Source organism: Pezoporus occidentalis, unplaced genomic scaffold, assembly GCF_034315485.1.
Source record: "Pezoporus occidentalis ecotype Australia unplaced genomic scaffold, CSIRO_AGI_Poc_V1 ctg76, whole genome shotgun sequence".
In the NCBI taxonomy this organism is placed as follows: domain Eukaryota; kingdom Metazoa; phylum Chordata; class Aves; order Psittaciformes; family Psittacidae; genus Pezoporus; species Pezoporus occidentalis.
In genome coordinates this window covers 2,397,807-2,417,060 of record NW_026916115.1, presented here as the reverse complement: position 1 = coordinate 2,417,060, position 19,254 = coordinate 2,397,807, and the positions used below count along the sequence as shown (strand labels likewise).

At 40.0% G+C, this 19,254-nt stretch overlaps 1 protein-coding gene across 12 annotated transcripts in view; it reads left to right on the top strand.

The window, feature by feature from the left end:
- The window catches only part of RASAL2 (RAS protein activator like 2), a 185,577-nt gene that overhangs the window by 96,135 nt on the left and 70,188 nt on the right, over positions 1–19,254 (top strand). Inside the window, exon 1 of one of the 12 annotated variants that reach the window (XM_062602295.1) lies at positions 11,715–12,031. The exons of 9 other annotated variants lie outside the window; for them this stretch is intronic. In XM_062602295.1, the coding sequence (XP_062458279.1) occupies positions 12,019–12,031 (13 nt within the window). In that variant the 5' untranslated portion in view covers positions 11,715–12,018. Of the gene's footprint in view, positions 1–11,714; positions 12,032–13,588; positions 13,742–15,061; positions 15,185–19,254 lie in introns of those variants that run through there. 2 more of the 12 variants (XM_062602292.1, XM_062602293.1) reach the window with 2 other exon arrangements.

The window sequence follows — 19,254 nt, the reverse complement described above, 5'->3', positions numbered from 1 at the left end:
ACGTTACAGCTGAGAAGCTGAAGCAAGAGATGTGTAACTCACCAAAGGTCAACGTTGTTATGTGTGCTTTACCCAAGGGCTGTTGTAATCATTCTCGCCGTCTCTTTCATTTTTACCCTTGCTGCAGGGTTGGCTCAGCTGTTTGTGAGGCAGCTGCTGAGCCACCATGGTTTACAGTCCCACATACTAAGGCAGACACCAATTTCCACATACTTCAGTACAGTAAGCTGTAATTTGTGATGGTTCAGCAGCTGCTAGAAGAGCAGCTGAGCCATCCCTTCTGTGCAGGCAGAAACCACTGTGGTCACCCTCAAATGAGAGCCAGAGGGACGGACACAAAGATAAAACACAAGATAGAAAGTGACTTGTTTAAACAGTGAAAGCTAATAAGATCATTTAAAAACTGTAACTCTAGAGGACACTTACCATCTACTGCTAGCGTAGGAGCTTGCCCTCTGCTTGCAGACAGTGGAGAGGATGTTGAAATTCTTAATTCCTATCTGGAATGTATGCTGTACACAGAGTTATGTCAGCAAGCCAGCCATCCGTTAAATATATGCCTTGAAATTTCCTTGGTACATAATCTGTATCATTGTAGTAATATCTCTCTGTGAGTGAATAGGCACACTCTAAATGTGTCATTAACTTGCTAGGATTTCATCTTGGCAGCGTTTATTCAAGAGTGCTTCCATTCAGTGAAGCTAAAAATGTAGCTGTAATTTCTCCCAAACTCCACGTTGACAGACTTTTTCCTTCTTCTTTCAAGCATTACTTTCAATGGGCTAATTCTGTTATGGAGTGTAATACAGGCCCTGGAGACCAGCACCTAAGTGTTATAGGAAGAGGTAAGATGAAGAAAACTCAAGCTGGTCCATCTCTATATTGCCTCCAGTTTGCTTCAGATCCTGCTCTTTTTCTAGCACGTGTATTTTTTTCATGTTAGGGAGATTACATCCTTTGTAAAGGATCATTGTTTATAATAGCATATTGGAATTAATCATTCAAACGTAAAAGCATGATTCAGATTTCCACCATTCATACTGTTTGACAGGCTAGTAACAGCTACTGCTTCCTTTCCCGAAATAATCCTCTTCTCTCTGACTCCGCTTCCTTCTCACCACCTGCTCGCACTAAATGAGAGTTGTTAAGGAGAATATGTAGAGAAAGTTTTGATTCTGGCATCTGGGTGAATCTTTATGGCATTAACAAGAGAATTTTTTGCCTGCATATGTGAAAATATCAGGAAGGACTGAAAGTGAGAAAATGGTTGGGTTTTGGTTTGGTTGGGTTTTGGTTTGTTTTGTTTGTTTGTGGGGGTTTTTTGTTTGTTTGTTTGTTTTTTCCTGTGCTTTGGGGTTTTATTTATTTATTTATTTTAAAATAATTAAAATTTTCATTGGGTGTTGGATTGGATGATCTCCAGAGGTTCCTTCCAAGCCTAATCATTCTGTGATTAGGAAAGAGCATCATCAAGGAGATAGTTTTTTGAGATTCTGTTGTGCTTAGAAAGGCTAGTGTTGATGCAAATGGATTTTCTTTGTATTTGGAGATGAAGTCACCTGAGAAGAAAATGAAAACCTTTTCACTTGTTGAAACAAGTTAACCCTGTTTTTTCTCAATCACACCTATGACTGCTAAATATGAATACTCTTGAGAAAAGATAGCTGAAGGCAAGCCTTGCAGCTTTTAGGAGCTTCTACTGATCAGCTCTGCATATACAGTATCTATAGCATATTAGTATCTATTCACCTTTTTCTAGATCTCTGGCTTATCTTCCAAACTTTTGTACTGGAGTCGCCTTCACTTCATCAGAGAACCAACTTGCTTTCAGTGCCTTAGCTGTCTCTGTAGAGCATTAATAGCTGTTACTCAGCTGCTGGCCCATATCATGGCTCTGCAGCTCTTCTCCCCGTCCTTTGGTACAGTTCCATCCATGCAACCTACTGTTATCATCCATTCTTCTCCTTGGAATGAATCTCCTGTGCCCTGATGATGTTCTCTGAGTGTCTCTGTAAAGACTCTCTTTGCAATCACTAACATGGGAATGGAAAAGCAGTCATGCTGATGCCCTGTACTCAGTGCTGATGACATACTGAGAGTACTGGGCCCAGTGTCAGGCACACCACTTGAGTAAGGATGTCAAGAATCTGGAGATGGTCCAACAGAGACCTGCCAAGGTCACTTTCCTGATCACACAACTGTTATATAGTGGGCACCTGATCTGGAATTCTACTTTGATGGTAATGGTTGGATTTTTTTCAAACCTGAATTTCTTCAAGTTAAGCACATAAGTGAGAGGACTGAGTTTCAAAGCAACTGCAGCTGTCACTACCTTTGTCAGAAGGCTGAGGCTGCTAAAATTGATTTTAGATCTCTAAGCAACTTCAGGACTGTATTTTAGAGCTAATAAATAAAATAGATCTTCTGTACAGTGGTGAACTACGTGTACGGTTTCAAAATTTGGTGAAGATGCACTTTGGAGCTTCAAGCAGTGCTTTTCCCCATCCTCTGGCCTAGTTGCACAGTTGATAGATTTTCATCTTGCATTCCCTCAAGGTCATTTTTTCAGAAAACATTTCCCTGGATTCAGAAAATTCTCTGATCACACAAACATGGGAAGAAGCGATATAATTGAAGCATCAATCTATTTTGGTGCCATTGCTATCAGGTGACCAGTTAGCTGTACAGAAATCCTGCCTCTGTACTGTTTCCAAAGCTTATGTCCAGAGGCTTGGAAATGGAGTGAACAACAGAAGATTAGTTAAGTGACGTCTGGTTTCATTGCTGCTTGGTGTGTACCTCTTGCAACAGTTCCTGCAAGCCACTGCTGAGCCCTCATATGTGGGGATGATGATACCAAGAAAATACACAGACCATGCTCTTCCTTCAGGTAAAAACTTGGCAGGAGAGAATAGGCATTAGCTAAAAAGATTTTTAGTCTTATTTCAGTAACTGCTGTTTCTGAGACAAGGTTGTTTGCAACTAAAACAATCAAAGCTGAGCCTTGCTTTCTGTATATTCCAATTGGAATGAGTACTTTGTGATGGAAGAATAAACAGATTTACTCTGTGCTCACCACTCAGTTACAATCTGCACTAAGGTTTAGAATGAATACCTGAAAAAGGTTACTGCAGGGGGCAGGGAAGTGGGGGGACACAGTCTGTTTGAAGAGGATGAAGAAAGATTTTTTTTTTTTGTGACCTGGTCAGTGAAAGAATCTGCAATGCACCAATCTTTATGTATTCAGTAGAGATTTACTTAGGAAAGATCCAGGAATTTGGAATAATGGACTTTCTGTAACTTCTAACAAAACTGTGTGTTTTCACCTGCCACCACTCAACTTTGCATACAAAAAGTATCTAATAGAATGAAAAAAAAAAGCAGTTTACAGCTCCATGTGTTTCAGCTGTAGGGATTTATGATGTTTATTGATGAAATAATTTTCCCAATAGCATTATCTGCTTTCCCACCCTGTTGTTATGTGCAAAATATCTATCTCCTGTCACCTATTATGCATAGCAGGGATGCAAAATAGGGCTTTGGGTTTAGCCCTCAAATTGTTGTATATTGTTGTATAGCACTACCTCTGTCAGGAAGATGGGTTCAGATGTGCTGACTTTAGTTGTCTGCAGCTCTTGGGTTTGCCCAACTGGGGCTTGTCACGAGTGTGTTTGTATACACATGCGCAATATACATGTGAAGGAGATTCACAACCTCCTCTCTGCAGACCCAGGACTCTAAAGGATCAGATGCATCACTGTCTATTGCCTTTAATGTTTAATTTAGGAGCCCCCAAGGAGTGGTTTTGGGATAATAATTTATTTTTCTTTTTGACCTTTATGTGCATTGTACCAGAGATCTGAATTGAAAGGTCCCCAACAGCTGAAAGGTGATACTCTAATGAGGTCAGTACGGGAAACACCGTTCTGTCCTTGCGTGGTTTGATGCTGCTCGCTGGTGGCCAAAGACCTGCCTCTGTTTCAGCAAGCTGCAGGGGGGTTTTGTGCAGTTTTAGTTGCATAGCTCAGTTCTTCACTGTGCCTTTCAGCCCTGACCTGACAGTCTTGCCAGAATCCGTGTATGGGAGCCTTTTGTGAGCTGGTATCTGAAGCCTTTGGCTCACGTAATAGCACAAACGACAGTTTGCCAAAGACTTTATCCTGTGCCTGCTTCACTGTCTCTCGTGCATTGGGTCACAATCTCCTAGTGCTGTGACTGTTAGGTAAGATTAATAGGACTGTAGCTACTCCGAGATCAATTGAAATTCCAAAAATGTAACTGCCTTCAGATGGCATGGTTTACCCATCATGCTCTATCCCAAAATGCAAATATGTGTGAACTGAGAGTCGCATTTTTAAAAATCTTCTGTAAAATATAACTCTTTTGGGGCACCATTTAAGAACCAGTGAGCTATACAGAGAGACACTGTTGTGTGAAAGTGTCCTGCTATCTTCTGCATCCACAGAGGAGGTTAAGAAACTTTGGGAGAAGTCCTAAAATAATCTGAAATTTGGACAATATACAGTGTAATTTGCCTGCCTTGGAAAGATGAAGAATTTAGACAACCCTGCTTGAAATTAAAACTGACTCCAGGGAGGCTAAATATAATGAACAGGATGCCTGGATTTCAGTGACATTCCCCCTGGGCAATTGGAATTATTTGTATACAGAAAATTGCCAAGCTGCTATCTTTTTCTTCTATAATGGGGGTGAAGCCAAAGGATTTTGTTTTGTTCTGAATGCCACTGAAACTTTACTCCCTTGCACGCAGATCATCTGTGCTAAAAGCCAAGTTTTATCATGAAGCAAATTTTATCTATTTGGATCTTAAACCTTTTTAGGGCAGAGATTACAGGGGCATGAACACATAATCTTAACTTTCTCGTATTGACATATAATCCATTATGGCTTTTTTCCCCGTGAAAATGTGTTATTACAGCCCTGCCACTACTTCCAGCACACACAAAAAATCACTTAGAGGTTTTAAAATTTTGTTATGCATGAAGAACACTTCTTAAGTAGAGTCTGTTGTGCAGTGTAGTAATTGGTAAGAACTAGTAGCTCTTGGACCATCTGGGACAGGTTTCTTGACTGTGTTCTAACCTAACCTGAGTTTATTATGAAGGAAGATATCATTTTCCTTAGTTTTCTCAACAACAATAATAACTTATTTATTAAATTCTTAAGAGAAAAGTGCCTTAAATCGTGCATGAACTTACTTGGGATTGTTAAATTTTGTAGCTTCTCTTTTATAGTTGTTTGATCTTGTGGCAAAAAGTAATTACACTTCACCCAACCATGTACACTTGCCTTTTTTCCTTCGGTAACAACCATCTTAACACATAATGGAAAATTGAACTTCCTTTCCACAGCCTGAATTTCCTTAAGTCTTGTCTAGATTAATTTGAACTAAATTTTAAAATGCTGATGTAATTAAGTCTGGTTTAGACTTTGGTATTAGTTACGGAATTAGTAGCTGATCAGTTTATTGTTACTTGACAATGCAAATATTTATGAAATTGGATTAAGTGCATCTAGTTTGAAGTTTGTATGAAATTAAATACATAAAGTTCTCTCTACTGTGCAGGGGTTCATACTCTCGTCTCCCTGCTTTACCACCCTTCTTGGTGCCAGGTGTATCGCATGCTTGCCAGGTGAACTGATTCAACTTCACGCAGTGGAATCATGTTCATATACATATTGTGTTGATGGGTGAGCTTTGACTCTGATCTGGTAGATACACCAAATAACCCTGCAGCCATGTGGTGGCTCCAACACAAAGGAGATGGTGGGAGCACGTTGCTTAAGGGAAAGTAGGAGAGCCAAGTTGTTTCCACTTCTGTGCTCACCCCTAGTAGCAGCCTGGAGTTATTATAGCAGCTTGGGTGTAATATGAAACTGCTCCCTGTTTTAGCTTTGATCTAGCCAGTGTACTTAAGTAAGAGTGGAGCCAAGGCAGCAGAGATTTAAACAAGGGTTGTGCAAGGTTTTCAGAAGAGCTTGTGTTACTGCCCACTTCTGCCACCCTTGAAGTCTGTGCTTTTACATTCTCACAGTTACTGTTACTTGAACTGCTTCTGGTATGCCTTTGTTCATTGCAGTTAGGGCTCATGCTCTGATTTTGAAAACTATTTCATTAGGGTTGCAGAATTTTCTGTCCAAGGCACAGCCTTAAGTTCCCTATCTCATGCTAGCTATGCATACGTCGTGTTGCAAGTTCATCCAATTCTGTAGCATTGTGTTTCTGTAATCTTTTTGTAGTCCAAACTTCAACACAAGAAAAATACACAATATTTGATGGACAAGCCTGTACAAACAGTGGGGATTACATGTGTTCCTTCTGGAGGACCATTCAAGTCATGTTTCCAAGAACTTAAAAGAAATAATTTATTTTAAATAAGTGCACTATGAGGAGTAGTAAAACCATGTAAATTTTTTTTATTATTATTTTAATGAAGCTTCGGACTGTCAGTTCTGCTTTTTTTTTTTTTTGTATTCTTTTTTGTTTTTCTTCCCTCCCCTTGGTTTTCTGTTGTTTCTGGGAGGTTTGAATCAGTCTCTTCTTCTCTCATACTTACCCCCTTTCCCCAGAGTTCTTTCTCCATGTCATGGTATGTTGGATATTCTCATAACAAGCAAATAGGACAAGATGGGTTGGCTAATATTGTACTAAAATAATCAGCCCTCTTATCTCTAGAGTGCTGAAAAGCTGTGAATCCTTGTATTTTTGTTTTGGCATTCTGGGTTGTTGTTGTGGCCTTTGGCAGGTTTCCATCTCTGCATCCGAGCTGTCTGTGCTGAAATGTCTCTGAAGGTATTCAGTAAAAGGCTTTCATATGTCTGCATAAAAAAATGCTGAAGAACTTTTTGTGATTGCTGCCCTAGGATTCAAAGTTTGGAGGGATTTTCTTCCGTATAATTAGTTCTGGTTGAGGATGGCAGAACTTGCTAAGAAAGCTATAATGGGCCAAGAAATCCATTGTCAGTTATATATTCTGGCTTTTTTTCTCTGCAAAACCTCAGGAGATTTGTTTTCCATCAGGCAGTAGTATGCTTACCTCTTCAGAATAGTCTATGAACATGAGCTAATTAATCTCCATAATACCTCTGGGAAGTAGACAAGTAGAGTTTTTAAAAAAATAAATAGAAGCAGCAGTTTTCAGTGTTTCCTGTGCCATCTACTGATATTTACACTTCACTGGGGCAATGACACACCTCCTGTGGTGGAGCTACATTTTATCGATGCATATAAATGTTCATAATGTATGAGGTGGCTTAAGTATTAAATTAGACTTATTCAAGCATGTAGTGGATACTTTGCTAGCTTGCTACCCCTTTTGTAAGTGATCACTCCTTCATTGCATCAGGGGAGGAAAGAATTATAACCGTGATTTTTATCTGCCAAACAAACAGAGATGTTTCAGCAGCACAGCAGAGATAATTTACTTAAAAGAAAAATAATAAAGCCACAGAGGAAAAGCGGGCTATTGAACTCTGCTGGAGTTCATCAGAAACTCTTCTAACAGGCACCTCTGTGTCGCAGGCAAATCCCTGATTCCCAAAAGAAGTCTTGGAGATGGAGAGGACTGTAAGTTCTAGCAGTGATTAGTGTCCATTAAGAATCAACTCTATGTCCAGTAAAGTGCATTTGGCTACAGGGTAATAATTCTTGATGCATATTTTAGACTGCTTTATCTTGTGCATTACCTAGTGAAGAATTGAGGAGGTTTTCTGCTGCTTTTTTTTTATTTATTTATTTTTCAACTTGGGTGGAACTGCAAATATTTCCTTGAGTAGCAACCTTTATTTTCTTTTTTCAGGATGTAGTTTAGAAACTCCAGTCATCTCACTTGTTCCTCTCCGATGGTCTTTTCCCACTGTCATGTGTCATGTATGGGTGAAAACAGGTAGCAGGCAAGTCTAGAGCAGTGCCTACCAACCTTGCTGACCCAAAGACTAATACTGTTGTGCAAATAACGAGTGATTTGCTTCTGCAGTCAGTTTTGTTACCCTTTGGCTGCAGGTGGCGTTGAGGATTGCTAGTCTAAAGGCTGGGAAACTCGAATGGAGCCTCCAGAGGCTGGTTGCTTTTGTCACTGGATTGGTGCTCTGATCTTGTTTTGACAGTGAGGGTAACATGTTGGAAGGAAGTACTTAAAGAATGGGTTTTGTTGGGTTTCAGCGAGACAGAATTTTGGAAGTTGTTTTATTCCTGCCCTGGTAAAGCATATGGTGGTGGGTTGACTTCAGCCAGCTGCTGGCTGCCCATCCAGCTGCACTCGCCTTCCGCAATAGGATGGAGAGAAAATACAAAGGATAAACTCATGGGGAAGAGAACAACAGGTAAACCACTTACTAATCACTGCCATGGGCAAGCCAGGCTTCACCTAGGGAAAATGAATTTAATTTATTGCAAATTAAAACAAGTTTGGAAGAACAGAGCTTAAAACACCACTGTCCCCCACCCATTTTGCCAACTTCATGCCTCCATCCCTTCGACTGCCTCACACTGGGGTCTGTTGGAACTGCTGGAACTGTCGCAGGGCAGCCCAGCCCCTGTTCAGAGTGAGCCTCCAGCTGCCAGCGCCTGGCCATCAGCACCAATGATGTTTCTTAGTTTTCAGATTAATTTCCAAGTCCTTTGCATCAGACTAAGTAGTGGAAACTTAGCTGAATACAGACAGCTGGTGTTCTGGATAAATAGATCTGGAATATGCTGGATATATGGTCAGAAAGTTCATTAAAATGTTTTTATGGTACTTTCTTTCCCTGTGCAATTCAGCATTTTAAAAATCTTCTGTGAGCTTGGTGTTCCTGGACATGTTTCGTACTTTAAGTAGTTCAGATAGATCATAGGAATATAGACTTTAAGTCAATATTTTGGCTTTCATTGTAGATGATTTATACTAAAATAAATAGATTTAGTGTTGTTTTTTTTTTAAAAAAAAAAGCTCCAAATCAGTTTGGAGGGTTTTTTTTTTAAAAAAAAAAGCTCCAAATCAGTTTGGAGGGTTTTTTTTTTTTTTAAAAAAAAAGCTCCAAATCAGTTTGGAGGGTTTTTTTTTTTTTAAAAAAAAAAAAAAAAGCTCCAAATCAGTTTGGAGGGTTTTTTTTTTTTGGCAGGGATGTTGGGTTTGGGGTTTGGGTTTGGGTTTGTTTCTAATGTGTTCTACCCAAGTGCTTCTGCTCTGCTAATAGGTTTTTTCAGCAGCTGCCTTTGGAGGCCAAGGCTGTAGATGCCTGGTCTGAACAGCAGCAGTGGAGCTGGTCAGGAACTAGTTAAATCATTGCATTGACATTTTTCTTCAGATACTGGTAGGCAACCATATGCTCTTCCAATTTAACAAGCCTTTTTTAATGAGAAGAAGATTTTTAGTAGATTAGTTAGTAGATTTGTTAGTAGATTAGTTATTTGAAGGATAGTCGTGGTAATATCAGGGTTTTTTTATAATCTTTGTTCAGTATCAAAGTCGTTTGGAAACAACTTTTATTCCTAGGCTTCGTGAACTGCATTTCAGATTCCTGAAACTGGAGGATTTCCTGAAGGAAATCCTGATGGATTTCTAGAATCCTTCAAAGTACTTGTATGGTTTGCCTTTTTTTTATCTCCCTTCTCACTTACATATTTTTTAATATCATCCTAATGCACTGTCTCTTCCTAAGTCTTTGGCAGGTGTATTTGCTTGAAACACCTCCTTCAGCATTTCAGAAAGCTTTTTCTGAGGTCGGTACAGCAAGTTTTAGGGTTGACAAAAATAGATACCAGGACTGAACCTTCCCACATCACTAAAAATGGCTTCTTTGGAAGAGATAGACAGACTGTGGCCTTATTTCAGAGCTTCTGTTTGAACCTGATTTAAAGCCAGGATTCCTAAATGACGTGAAATGACAAAGTGAAACATGAAAACAAAAAACCAGAAATGTCATCAGACAAACTCGAAGGGGAAAATAAAAAATAAAAAAATGAGGAAGAAAAAAAAAGCTGGGATTTGCCCATAAAAGCATTAAAACTCTTTGAAGAGATCTATAGAACTTTAATGTCCCAGTCCTTAATTTTTCCATCTTTTCTGTCATGCCCTGTGGTATACATGAATTGTCTGATGTTGCTCCACCCTCCAGGGGGATGCTTTTCTGTGGTGCTGCAAATGTAGTTGGTACAGTGCTCTGGAATGAAGTGTTCTATATAATTACCATAGTATTTGGGGTTTTTTTTGTGGAGCAGGGTCAGTGAGAGAGACAAGATTGCAATTGCTTATAAGTTGTTGCAGCTTTTCCACAGAATCTGGCTCAGCTAAGATCATGAGACTGCCTCGCCCTTACTCTTTCCAGTAATTAGACATTTCTAAGCAGCAGGTCAAACCAATTTGTCTTCTAGAGGGACTGTTTATTTTGCTCTACTGCTGTTAATGCCAGGATTTTTGGGGGGTGTCTGTTTTTTTGAGCTGCTGTTCTGTTCCAGTGCTAATCTTGGTGCAAGATTCCTCGGCATAGTTTAGTGATTTACTTTAGAGGGCGAGGGAGCAATTATAATTTTCTGTTATTTATCTTGCAGTCAGTATTGTTTAAGCACGCATTCAAGTTTCTTTCCCAAGGGCTAAGCTGTGCTTTCATGCAGACTTCTCACGTGAGCCTTGGCAGGGGGTAGGATGACCAAAGCTACTGTTTCTTCCAGGGGAAACGCTGTGAGGGTGTGGGAGGTTGTTGCTTAAGAGAATGTAGAGAAGCTCATCTGAAGTAATCCAACAAGCAAAAAGGAGGTGGGTAGCATTAGCGGAAAAAAAAAGGCTGAATTAGAGGGAATATTGTGTTGCAAACAAGTGTCAAAATTAGTGTAAAATGGGTTTGTTACCCCACCACCATCAAGAACTGCAGAACGTAGGAGACAACAGGCAGCCTCTTAGCTCTTCATGAGCAATTTTAGCCCATTTAGCAACAGGCTGAACAACTTTGCATTCCTCTTGTGTGTGTGCTTGTCTGCTCTGGTCCTCGACTGGCAGGTGGGATCTGCTGGGAATCAAACCGTGGACTTTTAAACTGATCCAACTTGACACGCTATTCTCAGCAGGGGCATTATAATGTATAAGGGATGTCACGATGGCAGCAGTAACCAAACTGTAGATTTTTGCTTCTGTGCCTTAAAGAGTAGCTTTTGTCTTTTACAGCAATGCTATACCTGGAAGCTCAGCTCTCAGCACGTCTAAAATAAAAACAGAACAGAGCTCAGGAGAAGCCTTCTGGTATCACACTTCACCAGTTCACTTTCAAAGCCACAGATCTTGGATTGAATTTTTTTTTTTTTTTTTTTAAAGGGCCATGCAGGAAACAGAAGGGGGAAAAAAGTTCATTGTTTCTTTAAGAGACTCCAGGGCTTTTTTGATACTACATATTTCTTAAGCTTGTAGAAACATTTGAAGTGGGGAAACATCTTCAAATAAGTGCAGTTTTGTCAGACACATTCAGAAATAGTTTCTTGTTCAGCTGACAAAGCCGTGTTTTCATCTTGATTGGCTTCTTGTAGTCTGGACAGTGTATGCAGTAATACGAGGCTCTTAAGTTTCCCTGTAGCTGATTTTAGACTTGGAGTCAGCTGCTTGAAATCCCTGAATTTTCTCAGCATGGGATGTGTTTTTGCTTAACAGGAGTCTCCTCCTGCCCACACCCCCTTCCACCCCACCCTGAGTGCTTGCGCTGTCTCTCAGCTCCCCCACCCTCCCTTGGGACAGAGAAATGAAGTGTCTGCCCATCCCGGGTAGATTATGTCGCTGTTTGCAGGGACGACGGCTTCCATCCCATACACTGGGAGGGAAGGCGAGCGACTGAAGGGCAGCTATTGTTCAACTTGAGCCAAGGAGCTGAATAGAGAGGCTTGAGCTTGATGGGCTCCGTCTCTGGCTCTTCTGCATTCCAAACCGTCTGAGGCAGAGAAAACAGCACGGGAGAGAAGTATGCAGAGGCTACGCTGACTTTCTGGTTGGCATGGTGGCAAGACCATGGTAGAGGTATTAGGATTACCGCAGAATGCAGTTCACAGGTGAGAGAGATCCCTCCTGACACGGTCCGTGCAAACAGGGGACTGTATTGTTGCAATATATCCAGTGAGGTGGGATTGGGTAGGACGCACATAGGTATTTTGCTGGGTATTTGAAGTGGTTACATTTAAAGCAGTTAGAAACTTTAAAGATTTATTTTTTCTGTGTTGCCTGTGTGTATCAACTCTTCATTATTTCAGTTTTATACATGGGTTTTTAAAGAGATATTTACATTCAGTGTGATGAATGGAAAACGGGATTATTGATACTTTTCTGCTGACTACTGTAGAAATTACATGTTAGTTTTCAAGCACCATGTATATGCAAAGCTGAAAAACAAATTTTTGTAATGGATTTCAAAATTAAAAATCTAGTTTATTGCTGCTTAAGTCATTAGGCTTACTTTTGTCCCCGTGCCTGAAAGTCTTTACTTACCTATCATAACTCAGTACATTTTTATATGACATTGGATTTCTGCATAAGGCCAGACATCGTTCTTCAAAGGCACACTGTGAGAATATTTTTCAGTGTTTACTTGTGGCTGGCATTGCATGATGTTTTCAGCGTATAATATTGACAGCCTTGCTTCCTGTCCTCCAGCAAGTGACAGTAAATCAAAGCAGTTCAGGGAATCCTACAGGTTGCTTATAAAACCAAGAGGATTTGTTTTCTTTTCAATATAAAGGGCATTGCCTTAGTAATGCTGCTTGCTTTTCTAGCAGCTTTTGTCTTAAAATGTATTGTTAAGTGATAGCAAGCTGGAAAACATTTAAATTTCATGCCTTTTGATATAGTTAAACATTTTTCAGTAGCTACAAAAGCTATGAATGTTGTCCTTGGAAACCGAATGGAATCTCCGGAGCTGAATTTTTTCTACCTTGGAAACATCCTTTAATAGGTACTGATTATGAAGTCCTTCTTAGTAATTTTCTTCCTCATCTGTAGATCACAGAGAATACTAATTTGCTAACTTGGAGAGACTGTTTTTGTTAGCCTGAACCAATGAGGTTGTTCTGCAGCTGCTTTTGAATTACATGATCAGAAAATGAAAACCTTCTGCCTTAGCTGGTTTTGAACAAACATGTTTCTTTCAAAAACAAGCAGACTTTTGGCAAACTAATCAGAAAAGCTCAAAACAACAGAATCCCGATCCTTTCCAAGTTTCATTTAGGTGATTTTGTACTGGTTACCAGGAGGTACCCTTTAGAATTTCCTGTCTCTTTTGGGGCCTTTTTCATACGATTAACATGTTAATAGGGTAGTGAATTAAAAGTACGATACCAGGGAGTTCTGGAAGGCAGATGTGAGCAGCAACTTACAATCCTGCAAATTCTTCATGTTGTGCCTAGCTTTATCTGCTACTCTGTGGGTGCTCTTACTCTTTCTTTCTCTAAAATCTGTGGGGAGGGGAAAATGATGTAATTGTGACGAGTACTTGAGGTGACTTCTGTCAGAAAGATCTGTCATGGCTCTTTAAAGCTCATGGGAACAAATCAGCTTCATTTGTATATAAGCAGGAGGAAAGGGCATGCTGGTATACTGAGGCTTGACCTGCTCCTTACCATTTTCTGATATCTGGGAGTAAGTATTGCACCAGCTATGTAATACTGGAAGTTAGAGAATTCTGTGATGCAGCAAAATACAGGATATGGATGGCATTTGTAAATGGCTCGCTGGCATCAAGAGACAGATTCATTTTCCAGCCTGGAAAGGTATGTACCTTTTCAAAGCTTTAATTCTCCACAAAGGGAATACTTCATTTTATCTAGATTTCTTGGCTAACTGGTATCAGACGGCACAAATGTTTTCTAGGAGAGCTAATAATGGTGGGATTTGAAACTGGGCCAATGGCAGAAGGGAGACCTAATGATTCCCTTCCATTTAATTTTCTACTTATATGGGTGACTGCCTCTAGTAAGGGAGAAGGAAATCTGCACAAGAAGTCAACAAGCAAATGATGCAACTACAGTCAATGCTTACCATTTCAATAGTATTATCTCCACATGTTAAATAGTCAATATACTTCAACTATAAATGCCATGTATTTAATGGAAAATGGCACAAAAATTGGCATGGTAAATGTAACTGCAGAAATTGTTGGGGAGTTGTGTAATAGCTGGTTAGCTGAGCAGATGATGGCAGCTACGACTAACTATGGTGAGTCTGTATAGTTTCCTTCCATAGCTTGACCAGTGCTGCTCCTTAGGCAGTGGATCTGCTGTGTTGACACACAACATTGTACTTTTCTTCAGCTGTACCTCCAGCATGCTCAGCAGAGACTTTAGGAGGGCAGTGATGTGACATGGATGCCTGACAGAGAAGTGCTGAAGCGTTTGCTCAGAGTAGGTATCTGGGCAACCTACAGAAGTGGCACCAACCACTGGCATTCAGAGCTGCAAGCGTGGCTTAGAAAGTAGGAGATGATTAATTTTTTTATTTTTTTAAAAGCTCATTTTCCTGGTTGTTTTGATCCTTTTTGGAGCAGGCTTCAGGCAGATTTTCAGGCTCACGTACTCAGTCTGTGAAGGCTGGGTCCTTTTTCTGGAATAGAGGCTGTAATTGTCTCCACATTTGTTTGATTCCAGGGGTAATGGTTACGGGGGGGGGGCAGAAAAAAGCCAAATGTACAAAATACAGCATAATTCTAATGACAGCTTTCATGGCATTCATGCTTTTAAAGCCCAGTCCTCGTATGTCTTAGAGTAAATCCGAAATGTCGGCTATATTCTCCAGGGGAGCTCTCTCCAGAGTGTCCAAGAAGAATCTTTAAGATACTGCATCAGTCAGAAATTAAGCCCATGTCCACAAGATGGAGGACTTGGTATATCCTTGTAAAAATTCCTTACTGTACAGTCTCTTACCTTGCAGCGTTTCCTTGCTTCACCACTAGATTTGGTTCCTAATTTGAAAACAGATTAAAAAAAAAACTCCATGCCTTTCTTGTACTGATCTCTAGTGTTTGGAAAGGCCCAGAGCTTTGGCAGTTGCTTGTTTGATGGTTACATAGAGATTAACATAGTATTCCTATAAACACAGGTGGAACAGAGTAGCAAGAGGGAGTGAGACAAATGATTCATAGGCAGGGGTAGGAAATCATATTGCTGGTCATAACTACTCATTCTTCAGAATGCTCCTGCTTTTCTGCTGCATACCTGGTAAGTGCAAGCTGCATGCTTTCAAGCTACTAGACACTAGAAGTTTTTGTTGGTGTTTTTCTGCCTCGCTATCTGGTGTTAGAAGTGGAGGTTATTGTGAATTAGGTTTGGTTTGAGTTTTTTTTCCCTCCTTTGGTCTGTGCCAGTCAAGGAGAGTTCACCTCCTACCTGATGATGTCGGCAAAGCTGCGGTTTCTTGACATATAAAGGGAGCAGTGACCTCAGGGTGGAGTAGAGCTCCCTATTGGCACAGCACCCTCAACCCTGCTTTGCAAGAATCACAGGTATTTAGCTTGTGCTGAAAGCAAGCAAGTTGAACTTGTTGTGGGAGTGCTGCATACAGCTATTACCATGTACTAAACCTTGTCGGAAGAGGGTAAATAATGCTTAAGTTCATGGAATGGTGTGGCAATTCTGTGCTATCTGACCAGAACTGTAGCTGTATGGTCAGTAGAGTATCATATATTGATCACATTTAATTGCTTCCCAAAATACTTTGAAGCTATTTGTGTGTGCCATAGGCATTCTCATTACACCAGAATGTTGGAGACTGAATGATGTTTAGTTTTCTCTCATGTGAAACTGTTTTTCTCAAAATTGTAGTTCTCTGTCAACTATGTGATCATGTCTAGTCACACAAGGCAAAAAGACCCCAACCCACCATCCAAACCCCAGCCCTCTCTAAGTTGTTCTTTTGTTTTTTTGCTTGTTGGATGGCATCCAAATAACATTTTAAATAAGAAAAGTCATTTCTGGCTGTTTCCATTCTCTGGTCGAAAGTATATGCCCAAGGAAAAACAGTAGGTCAGAAAGTAATAGTAGAGACCAACAGGAATGATGGTATTCCAGCAAAACTGTCGTAATCAGTTATTCTCACTTGATTTTTTTATTTTTTTTTTCCTGAATTTGGGCAAAAATCAGCACTTGTGAGGACATGAGTTGTGCAAACTATGTGGTCCGCAGAGTGAGCAAGATAAATTGTTTTCCTTTTCTATCCCTGACTGCCGCATTCATGGGCAAGTGCTTTGCCGTCCCAGCAGCAACCTGGGGGCAGCTTAGTGCAAGGTGTCCCCTTTTCCTAAAACTTGCCAACTTGTTTTTTTCTTTCTGACAATTCATAGCATGTCTGTATTGAAGTGCAGATGATCAAGCAGTTGAGTCCTCCAGGACAGTAGTGACAGGTCAGATTGCCAACCCTTTGTACTGTACCTGTCTCTATCCAGTTACATTACAAGCACTGGGAAGACTTATTTAAAAGATACTGCTTCCATGGTGTTCCAATGCAATTGCTGATAAATTCATCATACGTTAAGTGCTTCTCCTTGTATGTGTTTCTAATAGAGCTCCTTTGTAATGATTTAGAACAGATAAAATGTGAAGGACCTTTAGGATAATCTAAAAAATAACAGTGGTACTGTACCTGAGCTGCAGAGACAGGGCAGGAAGAAGCAGGTGCCTGCCAGCAGTGTGGTTTCTGGGCAGTTACGTTTTTTGCTTCTTAGTATGTGGGAGACTTGGAAGCACAACCAGCAAGGCTTCCTTGCTTGGAAAGGTTAATTTTTCTTGGGCTGCTACTAGGAGATGCAGGTGTGAGGGACAGAAGGAGGAAGCTGTGCTTTTTGCTCTCCCCTCCCCCCCTTTTTTTTTTTTTTTCTGTTCAGCAAATATTTATCTTTGTTTTTTGCTGTTTTCCTTCCAGTAGCTCTATAAAAATTGTATTTTTTTGTGTTAACTTTTGTCCTGGTAATGCTTAAGCTATGCATATATTTGAAGTTTGCATTTCTTGGAAATTCGTGTTTAGAAAACAGTGTGATGCTGATATCACTTGAGACACTGGTGATTTCAGTCTGCACAGTATCTAAGTGCAAAAAATAACTCCCTATTCGTCTTTCATACTGCTTTAGAAGATGGAAGAGCTCTTGGACTTCTGGGCTGGATCTTTAGATTTGTGAAGCAGGAGATACAGCTGGGCTTGGTGGGCAGGAATCAGACCCTGAATGTTGATCTTTTTCACGTTTTCTATCCATTCTTGAAGTTTTGGCACCTGGCAGGGCTTCTTATTTTTTTCTTTCAGTCTTAGCTTAAAGTAACGCTAACGTTTCTATCAAAGATGCTAGCTGAGAAATCCTTTTTAAAATTGAAGTACTTGAGGCTCAATTCATTTCAAGCTGCCACTTCAATTTTTGTGCTTGGCAAATCTGGGAAAGTGTGGGGCTTGTTTAGTTTTTACAGCTCTTGTGTTTACAGGACATTTCGAGTCTGCTGTTTGTTTTGAACACCCAATGTTTTTGGTCAGAGCAAAAGAATATAGAAGCTATTCTTCATGAACACATTCTTGGGGAAAAAAGTCATCATGTGAATACTAGCATCAGAAATTAAGTAGGCTTTACACACTGCTCGTTAAATATATAGCTGGATGTATTCATACTTTAATACAAGATGTCTGTTTACATGAGGCATATGCTTCACAGTTTGGAAAGGCACTCCAGAGTGGATGACTCTGTAAATAACATCTTGGCCGTAATTTGGAATTAAATTAGCTTAATGTTTTTAGAGTAGTCATTAATAGATACTTACAAACTACCATACTGCTAGAAGCGTAACTTAGACAAATCCCTTGGCTATGCTGAGTTTACCTCAAGTTGGTTTGAGTACAAAAAATGTAATTAGGTTGGTGTGGAAGTGGGGAAAAACCCATGGTTGCTTCATCAGTGAAATCCAGCAGTTCTCCCCAGCAGAAATACTTGTGTCAGAGTTCTTGGTACTTCTGGTTAGGTCACTGTTTTATAATGTAGGCAAAGTGTTTTTCCATGGGAAAGTGGACAACAACAACAGGATGGTTTGACCTGTAGTAGTAAAACTTTCCTATTCCTAGTTCCTCTGATTTTTGGAACTGGCTTACTTAGGCTTAACATGGCCAAGAACCAAAAATCACAGTAATTTGCCAGGTTTTCAATTGCATTAATCCTCTTAAAAATCTTTCAAGACTGCATCTTTCTTGCATAGGAGGAGCATGATGATTCCTTCTTCTGTATTTACCTCCTTGGCCTCCAAATAGAGCCAAATTTCTTTCCTTGCACAATGCTGGACATTGTCTGTGGTGTGGGTGCAGGTACATGTCTCACTCTGTTGATCTTCAACTAATGATTTGACTCTCCTCAGGTATCTCTTTAATAATACATCCTGGAGGAAAAAAAGTACAGGGGTGTTTAGTCTTAAACTCAACAAAACTCAGTTTTGTGGGCAGGTACAGTCAGCAGCATAAAGGATTCACCTCCAGCCCATACAACGTTACAATCTCACATCAGTTTTGCCAGGAAAACACAATATTGGGATCTAGAGAGAGAACTGGGGCAGATGTTCTTCTAAAAAAAAGGCTACCTTGTTTATGCTGTGTTAGAATGATAAGGAAGAAAATATTATGGAAAAGAAAATGAATACATTTGATTAAAGTACTTTAAAATTCATCTCCTTAGCAAGTATCTTCATAAGCTTCAGCAGCTTTTTTTCCTTTAACCTGAAAAGCATGTCTATAATTATAAAATATTGTGTATACTCAAAATAGTTCAGATGCACCAAGGAAACTCAGTGTAATGGGAGGTCTCATAAGACACAGCTTGCTATTATGGAAAAGGTTTTGAAGCGTTGATTAGATTCATATAGGCAGTTAAATGTATCCTTATATTGCAATGGAAGTAGAAGCCAACTTCTGTGCTGCTAAGTGTCATTCTTTGTGTCCAAGTAAACCGACAGAATTTTGTCTGAGAGGCCCATGACTAGTCTTATTTATTTAGCTATTTTTGAAGTGTTTGTGGGTAGGGGCTTGCTGCTTGTTTTCCATAAAGGTGAAGTACAGTTAGTCAGCCAGGAGGCCAGATGATTTTGCTAGGGAGGCTCAGTGGGCATGGAAGAGCTTTATAACGCTAGTCCCTTTGGGTTTAGTTTAAATTTTCATTTCAGTTGCTATCCTGTTTGTCTCCAGTGCCTTGTCAAGACTAAGTGTGGAAATAGCTTCCTGACATTATTTAAAATGTCACTTGTACAACGGAGCTCTTGCCTGTATTATTATA